Below are 11,957 nucleotides of genomic sequence, written 5' to 3'. Positions count from 1 at the left end.
TAGAATTCAGTCTAATAAATAACTTCTACTCTACTCTAAGTCTCATAACCACAGGGTGGTGCTAAAGTAATGGTCCTGGTGGATGTGGGTGTTGGTGCATATAGCTTTCTCCTTACCTTGTTTGTTGTCTCTCTTGCTTCTCTTGGTTCTTGGAACTATACAGTGATTCACCTTTGATGCTCAGCCACCTTGCATAACCACTCCATATCATATTAGTAGCCATGCATAGTCATTTGTTTCTTAAGGTTATGATGCGAGGTAGTAGGTGAGTTATTCAGCAAGATAATATTTCCAGTCTCCTGTTCACTAACTAGTTCTGCTTTCACAGACTTATCTACATACTATGTGCTACTAATACTAAGTAGTTGAGTCTGTATGTACCAATGTATGCTTATTAATGAGTCCGTGTACTGTATTACTAATGTTTGGCTCATGTTTGATTACTAACTACAGTGACTGCACTTGGACTTGTACATGTCTGGTACATCACAACATTGTTTTACCTCAGTGTTTGTTCCACTTGCTGAAGTATGTTACTCTTACTGTCTTGTACCTATTTGTACTCATGTTACCTAGTTCACTCATGCTCTATGTACTGTTCAATATTACAGTATTTGTTCCACTTGCTGAGTTCACTTGTGCTCTAGCCTATTAGGTTATGAGCCCTGAGCTCAAATAGCTCAGTAAATTAAGATTAGAACATGTTAATCTCACAGGAGCATGTTGAAGATGCTCAACACCCAATCATTTGAAATTTGATGATCTTGACACTTCAAAATCCCTTGAGTCTTTTATTTCATAACATGGGGGAATTCAATCATATCATTGAACTACTCAGTGCAGAAACTTACCCTAGCTGGAGACAAGTAGTCAGGCTTGTGCTTGCAGGTAAAGGGCTTTGGAACCACTGCAGCAGTGTTACAGTCAATATATGCCCCTATTCATTTTCTCTTACTCTTACACTGTATTACAGTGGCTCAAAAAACTGTCCGCATGTTTTGACATTTTTCACTATCTATGATATTGTGTGAGAACTCACAAATGCCTCAAGGACATGCTTATACCACATTGTAGTATGGCTTCAGGGCTTTCATTTGAGCCCTACACCATGGGAATCGGTGGAGATATGGTGGAGATACAAGGCTCACAAAATGGTGACTCATGCGGACAGTTTTTTGAGCAGATATTAAAACTATATAAATCATCATTTATGACACCATAACAATCATGCCACCATTAAATAAATCATAAAGTGGTGTCATTATGTCATTTTAAAACCATATCTAACTATACAAACCAAAAATTTCCATATGTCATGGTTATGTTCACCATGAAAGCCACCCCCCCTGCTCAAAGGGATAATATCCTCTCTCTTTCCTATTCTGGCCTCTCTGCTTGTCAAATTTCCTCTAGAACTGGAGTATCCAAGTCCACTGTGGCCAAGTTCATCAAAGAAAGTCACACAGACAAGGAAAACTTCTGTGAAGGGTGTCCATCCAAGCTCACCTCTACTGATAGGAGGGCTATTATTCAACATATCACTACAGGAAAGGCTGATAATGCTGTCCAGGTCACCTATTACGTCAATTCCACCATCACATTCCCTGTCTCTTCACACACTGTGAGAAACATTCTCAAGACAGCTCATCTCAGGTCAGTAACAAGGAAGAAAAGGCTCTCCTCTCTATCACACATATGCAGAGAGGACTAGCACCCTTCTTTTTTCACATATATACCTTGCCATCTGACCCAATCCTATTTATTGTGGTCTTATATGATCATATAACATGCTTCCAGTCCATGTAATCCAATTCTGATGGGCTAAGGCAAAGGTTAGTCATCTCTGCATATGTGTGATAGAGAGGAGAGCCTTTTCTTCCTTGTTACTGACCTGAGATGAGCTGTCTTGAGAATGTTTCTCACAGTGTGTGAAGAGACATGGAATGTGATGGTGGAATTGACGTAATAGGTGACCTGGACAGCATTATCAGCCTTTCCTGTAGTGATATGTTGAATAATAGCCCTCCTATCAGTAGAGGTGAGCTTGGATGGACACCCTTCACAGAAGTTTTCCTTGTCTGTGTGACTTTCTTTGATGAACTTGGCCACAGTGGACTTGGATACTCCAGTTCTAGAGGAAATTTGACAAGCAGAGAGGCCAGAATAGGAAAGAGAGAGGATATTATCCCTTTGAGCAGGGGGGGTGGCTTTCATGGTGAATATAACCATGACATATGGAAATTTTTGGTTTGTATAGTTAGATATGGTTTTAAAATGACATAATGACACCACTTTATGATTTATTTAATGGTGGCATGATTGTTATGGTGTCGTAAATGATGATTTATATAGTTTTAATATGTGCTCAAAAAACTGTCCGCATGAGTCATGATTTTGTAAGCCTTATGTCTCCACCATATCTCCACTGATTCCCACGGTGTAGGGCTCAAATGAAAGCCCTGAAGCCATACTACAATGTGGTATAAGCATGTCCTTGAGGCATTTGTGAGTTCTCACACAATATCATAGATAGTGAAAAATGTCAAAACATGCGGACAGTTTTTTGAGCCACTGTAGTTCCTGCTCTCTCACCTTAGACTTGCCCAATCTTCTTCCGGACTTCAGTCCATCTGAGTTTGTCCTTTTCCATAAGGCCTAGGGATGGATTCCCTAGGCTGGAATTCCAGACCTTTGGATTTGTCCCCTATGTCTCTGTCCCAAGTCTAGGGATTGCTTCCCTAGGCTAGAGTCTTGCCTTTCCGGCACTTACCCTCTTTCTGGACTTAGGTCCACTTCCTGTCCCTCTGACTCTACCTTAGAGTAGTCTACCTCTGTTTGCTTCTACATTGGACTTTGTCCGATGTAGCCCCTATTCCTTCCGGACCTCTGGACCTCCTGTCCCTCATACCTCCGGGTGTCCTGTCCTTTGGATGTTCCGCCCTCTGTACCTTTGGATGTTCTGCCCTCTGTACCTTCCATCCTGTTTTCCTGTAGAAGTATTACCTTGCAGTGCGAACTCTCCTGAGCATTTCCTGCATTCCTCTGGAACTCTCCCGCACTCCTCTGGATGTTTCCCACGCTCCTCTGGAAGTCCTCCTGCACTCTCCACCAGAGTAGCCAGCCTCCGGAAGTCCTCTGGACTTTGTCAGACCATCATTGGACTTCCTCTGAAATAAAGGGCACATACTTGGGTAAGGGGCACAGTGTATGAGCTGAGGCCAAGCCCCTCTGAGTCAGTCTCTCTCTCCTTTGAGCATGGTTCTTAACACATTCCTTATCTCTGACTCATCCTCAATCCTACACCTGCCCTAAAGCACTTGTGTTTGCTATATATAGTCTACCTTGTACGCTTTGATTCTGCACTTAATCTTACTAGGTTTTACCTGGAACACTCTTCGCTTAGGACTCCCAATCCTAAGTCATCTGAACCATACTTTAAGTCAGAGGCACTCCCTCTGTCTTAGCTTACTCTGAGCACTTGGCTTATTGCCTTGTGTAGAATCTCAACGGAGGTTCTGACTCTTATCAAGTTGTCTGTTGTTAGAACCACTGTTAAGAACCATGTTGCTCAAGGGGGAGAGAGACTGACTCAGAGGGGCTTGGCCTCAGCTCATATGCTGTGCCCCTTACCCGAGTATGTGCCCTTCATTTTGTATGAGGTCTGATGATGGCCCAACGAAGTCCAGAGGACTTCCGGAGGAGCGTGGGAGAGTTCTGGAGGAACACAGGAAGTGCTCAGGAGAGTTCCCACTGCAAGGTAATACTTCTACAGGAAACAGGATGGAAGGATAGGAGGTCTGAAGGTCTGGAGGACAGGAGGACAGGAGGGTAGGAGGACAGGAGGACAGGAGGACAGGATGTCTGGAGGTACAAAGGACAGGATGTCTGAGGGTTAGGAGGACGGATCGTCCGAAGGACAGGATGCCTGGAGGTATGAGGGACAGGAGGTCTGGAGGTCCAGAAGGAATAGGGGCTACATCAGACTTTGTCCGATGTAGAAGCAAACAGAGGTAGACTACCTGAAGGTAGAGTCGGAGAGACAGGAAGTGGACCAAGGTCTGGAAAGAGGGTAAGTGCTGGAAAGGTGGAGCTCTGGCCTAGGGAATCAATCCCTAGGCCTGATGAGTAGGACAGACTTAGGTGGACCAAAGTCCAAGAGAGGATTGGGCAAGTCTAAGTTGATATTCAAACTAAGGAAACTACAGGAGTATCTACAGGGGTTATATACTGGAGAATATCTGAGGGGATCAATAAGCAAAGGAGCAGGGCTATGTATGAGCATGTGGAAACACATTAGTAAGTAAGATGGAACATAAGTAAATGAACTCAGAGATGAAGACTTGTACAAGGATCAATCAGCAAGATGGAACAGGAGGTAACTGAAAGCCGGAAAGGCAGAGATGCCTAAATGGGGATAGGCGCAGGATATTGGACAGAGGGTGGGAATAGGTCCGGAGTTAATATCCAGAGGTCTGGAGATCTGGGGATCTGGAAGACAGGGTAGATATAGGACCAGAATATGATGAGGTGGATATAGTCTGGAATCTAAGACAAGGTGAAGTCCAGATGTCTTGCTGGATGGAGTGTGCATAGGGTGGATGGGATAGGGTGGTATGGATCAGGCCAGCAGTGAGGATCTGGAGGTCAGGGGTAAATCCAGAGCATAGTTGATCCTGCCGAGGTGTGGAGTATACAGTGGAAGGGGATCTGGGAATGAGTTGGATATGGGGTCTGGATGTAGGCTCGGATGGCATGGGAATATTATGGAATGTGAGTCTGGATTGTGGGATATGACAACCACCCTAGTTTGTAACAAGCAGTGGGACAGATCCCAATGATATGGCTGAATACATGAGCACTGTGCCCAAGCCAGCTACTGCAGGCTTTCCTACTGTAGATGAACTCAAGTCTATGAGAGTATGGATCAAAGAGGATGTGCAGGCCAAGGCTATTATTGGCTGAAAGCTCTCAGTAGTCATTCAAAACATGCTTGATGAAACTCTTACTGCACATGAACAATGGGATTTCCTTGCAAGGAGATTTGCACATCTTGACATCACCTTGCAATTTGAATTATGTTCACAGCTCTTTACAGAGAAGCTTAAAGATGCAGAGGACACACCAAGATATCTCAGTGTCATCAAAAATGGCTATTGTCGCTTTGCTGAGATGTGGATCACCTTTACTGATGAGGAAGCCATTTTTATGTCACTGAATGGGTCGTTTTCAGGAGTCTCAACATTGGGCTCTACAACTTGAGCAATGTCAGTAACATAACACAATCCTCCATGTCCACAACTTCTGCACCTACAACAGTCACTTTTGAGCAAGTTGCCATGTCATTCACCAAGGAGGTGAATCACCAATGTGGTCAGCTAAAATTAGCTAGACCAGGTTCTGAATATGCAAACACTGTCAATAATATGTCTTCTGGGTCTGATTGTAAGATGAACCCAACAATCCACCCTCCATATGTTCTGCCCTCCTATCCTTCCATCCTGTTTCCTGTAGAAGTATTACCTTGCAGTGGGAACTCTCCTGAGCACTTCCTGCATTCCTCTGGAACTCTCCTGCGCTCCTCCAGACATTTCCTGTGCTCCTCCAGAAGTCCTTCAGACTTCGATGGACCATCATCAGACTTCATCTGAAATGAAGGGCACATACTTGGGTAAGGGGCACAGTGTATGAGCTGAGGCCAAGCCCCTCTGAGTCAGTCTCTCTCTCCATTGAGCATGGTTCTTAACAGTGTGTGCCACCATATAAATGGCCACCAGGAGGGAGCTTGATGGTGGATCAAAAGACATTCAACTGTAACCTGTCAATAGTGAGTTCAAATGGCAATATATACATATGTTTGGTCCTTACTGTCATATCCACATATCCAGATCTCAGATCCGATCCTTATCTCATCTCAGATCTGATCCACATCTTATCTCCAATCCTATCCACATCTTATCCCCCTCCAACATCTTGTCATCCAATCTGTCCACTTGTCCAGTCTGGTCCACAATTCATCTAAATCCACAACCAGTGCTTGTCTCTTTTCAGTAATCCCCTAACTCCAGTATGTTGGTTATCTGTATATCCATCCTGCTCCCTGATCTGTTACCTATGCTTCATTTCTGTTTCATTATTTGTGATCCATTTCTACTTACCAATAGACTATCCATATGCTTCATACATAGCCTTGGACCCTGCTGATTGATCATTCCATTAGATACCTATAGTATATAACCTCCTGTAAATCTCGGTAACACTTCAGTTTGAATATCATCTTAGTTCTACTCATTCCTGTCCTCCAGACTTGAGTATCTCTACTCTCGTCACCCTCCAAGACTTAGGATTGATTCCTATAGTCTATCCGTATCTGCCTCTGTCTACGACAGTCCATTACCATTAGTTTCTAGTCTGGACTTGTCTGGATTAGCCCTACGATACTTATCCTGCATCCAGAAGTCATCCAGATCTGCTATACTACTCGTCCAACCTTCCGGATGCATTAGTCTTGCCCTTCTGAAATAAGGGGCAATACTTGGGTAAGGGGCACAGCGCATGAGCTAAGGCTGAAGCCCTTAGGATCCATTAGCCTTTGAGTATGACCTTAACACTTACCCAATGTCTAGGTTCATGTCTGTTCAGAGCATTTTTTTGGCTCTATCAAGGGCTGGTTCCAATCACTGCAGGAGCTTCGCATCCTGATCCAAAGCCAGAAGGACCTCAACTACACAAATATGTGGATCCATCTGTGCTTTGTCCTGCACAATTTAATTGTTGAAATCAAGGAGAAATCAAACCATGAAGATATGAACATCTGTTTCTATCAACAAACTCAGAGGCCAAGGTGAGCTGATGGTGACACAGAAGAGGATGATTAGTGAGGCAGGATTTTCGCAATGCGTTAAAGGCGTGGTTGCTTGCCTTGTTGGAGTGAAGGAATTAAAAGGTACATATGATTGGGCTTGATCTTGGGCTTCTTTACTACTCTCTCTTTGTCAAGTAGAAGTTCTTTGTCCTCTTTAGTACCTAACAAGGGAAATTTGAGCTTGAGCTCAGTGAACTCAAAGTGCTTATCCCAAACCTGTAGTATTTGTTGTGTGTAGTTGCACTTGAGATTTTCTCAAGAAAGGACCAAGTTAGTACCATTGAGTACAAAACTATATGCATTTCCTAAAAATCAATTCTGTGATGACACAGTATAGACTTACTTCAGTTTTGATTGAGATCACACTCCATGGTGATATGATGAATCTGAACCTCCTTCTCTTCTTGACATGCACACAATAGCTCAAGCTCAATTCTTGCAAACTCAATTTGTCGAGTCATCCTCTCCTGCTTGTTGAGATGGTCTTGTTCAGCAAGATGCATCACATGCTCCTGCTCATCACAAGCACTGTGGACCTTGAGATCATGAGCCCAAATGTTGCCCTGAAGTTTCATGCGTTGTCTTAATAACCGAGGGTCTTATATAAATGTGTGTAAAATGTAATGACACCACAACTACACTAAGATAAGACTTCTTGCCAGTCCTCGATTAACATGGTCTATGACTTTTCTTCTTTCATGGTAGATAATGTGTGAGTTCTTGGGAGGCTCACTAAACCAATCTATGTGATTAACTTAGCCAAAGCTTTTGTGTTTTATCCCAACTTATAAACTTGTCTAGGATAAACTGTCTAGACACTGGAACATGGTTCCTCATTAAGATAATTCTCTGTAGAGACTACAGTCTCAAATATGAATATGTTGACCAAAGACTGGTTGGTCAAATAGGCACAAAGTAGTGAGAAACTGGTCTCACAAATGATCAGATTGACCAAAGCTTGTGTTAGTCAATATCAGAAAACTAGGTGAGAAGCTGGTCTCAAATAAACTAAGTTTCTATTGTAAGAAACTTATGTAATCTCAAGGGAATGTCTTTTCCCTGCACTCAGTACTTCAAAGGGGCTTTCTTTGTAAGCAACAATCTTCACAGTGAGTAGCTCAAACTGAGATTCAAATGATTGCAAGTGGGAGATCCTATTTTTTGAGAGAGAATGGGCCCTCTTTATATACATTTTGTGTGGGAATATTATGTAAGTAAAAAAGCGGAGCAATGACATTAGAAGTGGAGCAGAACATTCTAGCAAGTGGAGCAGAACATTCCAGAACAAATGACATCATCATGACATCATAACTTTCAACAGAATACTTGCAGGAGTATCTGTGGAGCCATATGACATCATTATGACATCATACCCTGTAGGTACAATTTTGTGAAGTATCTGATGGGTCAGAGCATCCCAATAGAAAAATAAATCAAGGAAATACTAGAGAAAACAACTCAGAAATAATAATACAATAACAAGACACAAAACACAGGCTTTTTAGATAGGTTTTTGTTAGGCTTTTAACTTTTCTCTATGGTTTTCTCTAGCCAAAGTGAATAAGCCAAAGGCAAGGCAATACCTTAACCTTCTTGCTTCACAATATCAACTAGGTCATTATGTGATTCTCATCTCACAAATGACTTTTCTTCAAGATATAACAAATTCATGAATCACAGAGGGGAAACTAAACTATTTGACCAAGGTTTGACACCAAGGTATGGGTTGACTAGCCTGATGCCTAAGCTAACAGACTTTGTCTTTTAGGGGGCTTCCTAGTAGTCATGTCCATACATGATTCCAAAATCATGCAGGACAGCATTTGTAGCTTTTGTGCTCAGTACAACCCTCATGTTTGTCATCAAGGTGCTTCATTAGAGACTTTGCCATTTGAGACATTTTTTCTGCAGCAGCAGAGGTCTGGTTGAGAGCACTGCTGCCAGGGCATTTGTATGATGCAGAGGGGGGATGACTAAGCTGAGGTGACATGTTTCAAGTAGATGAATGAGATTGTTTTGCAGCAAGAGAGGGTGAACTTTCATGACTTCCTTTCAATGAGCTAACATGGAGAGACTGCAGTGCTTGGCTGGCCCCAATATCTGAATCTTCTGAGTTGATAGGTGTAGACTGATGGCTAGGTGAAGAGTGCTTGAAATCAGAAAAAAAGGATAGTGAATTATTGGGAGCATGAGCATGTTGATTAGGTACTGGTAAGTGCTCAGGAGAGTTCAATGATACAACTCCAAGTGCATCAGAGGTTGTAATGGGAGGGAGCTGGGGTCATTGGTACCAGTATGGCAATGGGAGTGATGATGCTGAGGATTGTGGTTTGAGTGATTCTATGTGGGGGGGCTGGTTGACCACCATGTCATCAGTCACATCTACAACAGCCTTATCATCCGTACTAATCTTGACTATTTTGCCTTCTTCAGGATTATCATCTGTGTGAGCATTGTTGTCACCTGTAGCTGGCAGTTTTGAGCACTTGGAAACATTAAAATGTTCCAATATGGCAGATGCAAAATCTCGCTCTGCATCTGCAGTAGAGAAGGCATGATTGAAGGCTGGATTTGTCTGCCACCAGTGATGAAGCTCATGCTACCAAGGAAATTTTTTGAACTTTGTATCTGACCAGTGATGGAGACATGATTAAGACATACACAGATTAACAGTGGCTGAAACTTACCAATCAATGACTTCATCTTAGGATCCTTTTGCAGCTCAGCATATGTCTTTTCTGCTCCTAACTGCTTAAGGTCTTTGTTGAATTCATTATATTTTTTCCCAAGTCTGAAACACCTGATCAGTGATTCTAGTCAGGAAGATGAATGGCACAGGACCTAGATACTTACATCCTGAAACAGTGTGACAGTTAAGTTTTCCTTGGGCTTAGATTTACTTACTTTACTTACCTTTACCTACCCCCACTTTCATTAGCTTATGTTTGCATTTTTGCTGCTTACTTAAGCATGTATCTCTTTCACCAGTGTCAGTACCAGTCTGAATGACAGTCCTTCTTGATGATAATTTCTACTCTCTGAGCACTGAGCCAAGTCAGAATCCCATGGGCTAAACATACTGCTCTCCACTCAGCAGCTTGGCCAGCTGTTTTGTGATTCCCACAACAGGTTGAAACTGGTTTGATAAATGCCTTAGGCTCCTCCTTGAAGAGTTGTTGAACATCTAGATCCTTGTCATTCGAAAATACAGCTTGTGCAACCTGCACATAGATGATATCTCTTGAAAAATCACTCTGCTTCTTCTTCTAACCTTGCTCCTTGGCATCCTTTGCAGAATCAGAGAAAAGCTTGATACATGCATCTTCATTTTCTTTGCACCAGGCAAGTAAGTGTCCAGTACAAGCACTGCGGACCCCCTCCCAGTGGATAGTGCACTTCTTTATGATATCCATACTAGCAGATGCACTGGCTCGACATTTTTGATTGGATTGTGACATGATCCAGGGTATTCTAACTGACAGCGATTAAGGATTGGATTGAAGCTTTTGCAGCATCGACACCAGCAACAATGACATTGAGCACACTGGCACAGCAGGTCAGAGCTCAAAACCTGCTGTACTGACAGCATCTGAATTCACATATTTTCACTGAGAATTTCTTTCAAGGTTTGACTTTGAGAACCATTATTGTATGCAACAAGGGAATATAATGGAAGGTAAAATGCCTTGGGCTAAGGGCAGTAGGAAGCCAAAGAAAGATCTTGTTGCAGCCATTTCAGACGAGAAGAACACTCCTAGTATGACCAGACAAGCATTATTGGAAAATTCATGTATGTCTAGGTGGCTTCATCCTAAGACTAAACAAGCCAAAAATTCTCAGCTCCTTCCTCATTGTTGGGTTGCACCATCTCACAGCTCTTCAGACAGAAGGACTGCAGATCTGCAACTTGTCTTGTGATACAGTATTTACATTGGATCTCTACCTCAGATTCACAACAGCTGATGGTCCCAGATTGGTGTATTGGGATGGTATAGTGGGCCATAGTGGGAAGAATAGATGTTGCTTGTATTGTGAAATAATGGGCAGGTGAAAGACTTGTGGAACACACTACTATCCCACTCTCCTGAAGCTGCATGATCAATGTGTTGCAGGAAGTGACCATGGTAATATCAATGTCTCTAACCTACCACCTTCAGGATCTGATGGTTATGCTAACAACTTGCATTAGCTTGTTGCATCACCAAACCAGTGTCAGTGGGAGATTTGCAGGATAAAGATGGGTCTTACAAAGGCTCCATTGATTCTCAGTCTTCATTCATCTTGTTGTCTTGGAGTCCCCCATTGCATAACAATGGATGTCATGCACCTCACAGGCAATTTTAGTGAGCTACTACTTAGTCTGTGGCATGCAACAATCAATTGTGGTTCAAGTGACAACATCAACATATGGGAATGGGCCATACTCAAAGATGGAGAGATTTGGGATACCCATGGCAAAGAAGTTGAGCAGACAGGGCCATATCTTCCACTGTCATTCAATTGCAAGCCTTGCAATATTGCTGAAAAGCTCAACACTGGTTATAAGACCTGGGAGTTTCATGTGTACACCTTCAGCCTTGGTTTCACCCTACTTTATGGTATCATACCTGAGTTATACTGGGCTAACTACTGCAAGCTTGTGCAGGGATTCCAGTTAATATGTTAACATTCTATAACTGTTAAAGATTTCACAGATACCCATGCTCTTCTTTGTGTATGGGAATGGGAGTTTGAGATGGTTTATTATCAGCTCAAGGAGAACCAACACCAATTCATTCAACCATGCATTCACCAGACAAGCCACCTTGTACCAGAAACCATATGCAAAGGCCCTCTGATATGCTATGCTCAATGGACCATGAAGCAAACAATCGGAAACCTTGGTCAAGAGATCTGGCAGCCCTCCAACCCTTACACTAATCTTTCAAAAGAAGGTGTTCAGCACTGCCAAGTCAATACTCTCCTGTCTATCATGCCTGAGCTTGATAAACCTCCTAAAGGTCTTCCAATGGGAGTCATTGACTTGGGAGATGAGTATGCATTGCTTTGCAAATGTGATAGATACACTATATTTCTAACTGGAGAATCTGCTTGA

At 42.7% G+C, this 11,957-nt stretch overlaps 2 protein-coding genes across 2 annotated transcripts; both read left to right on the top strand.

Moving 5' to 3' along the window:
- Positions 1-10,637: 10,637 nt before the first annotated feature.
- Positions 10,638-10,913, top strand: BJ212DRAFT_1287796 (uncharacterized protein; the record flags this gene model as incomplete). Its single annotated transcript, XM_041332006.1, has 1 exon — positions 10,638-10,913. A coding segment is annotated over one exon (276 nt), but the record flags the coding sequence as incomplete, so codon positions are not given.
- An 807-nt stretch (positions 10,914-11,720) lies between these two features.
- Positions 11,721-11,957, top strand: BJ212DRAFT_1287804 (uncharacterized protein; the record flags this gene model as incomplete). The annotated part of the gene is made up of 1 exon (XM_041332008.1): positions 11,721-11,957. The coding sequence occupies one exon, from the start codon at positions 11,721-11,723 to the stop codon at positions 11,955-11,957; it is 237 nt and encodes a 78-aa protein (XP_041185796.1).

The sequence above is a fragment of the Suillus subaureus genome (genome assembly GCF_016647635.1).
Source record: "Suillus subaureus strain MN1 chromosome Unknown BJ212scaffold_130, whole genome shotgun sequence".
Lineage (NCBI taxonomy): Eukaryota > Fungi > Basidiomycota > Agaricomycetes > Boletales > Suillaceae > Suillus > Suillus subaureus.
This window is presented reverse-complemented; position numbering and strand designations above follow the sequence as displayed.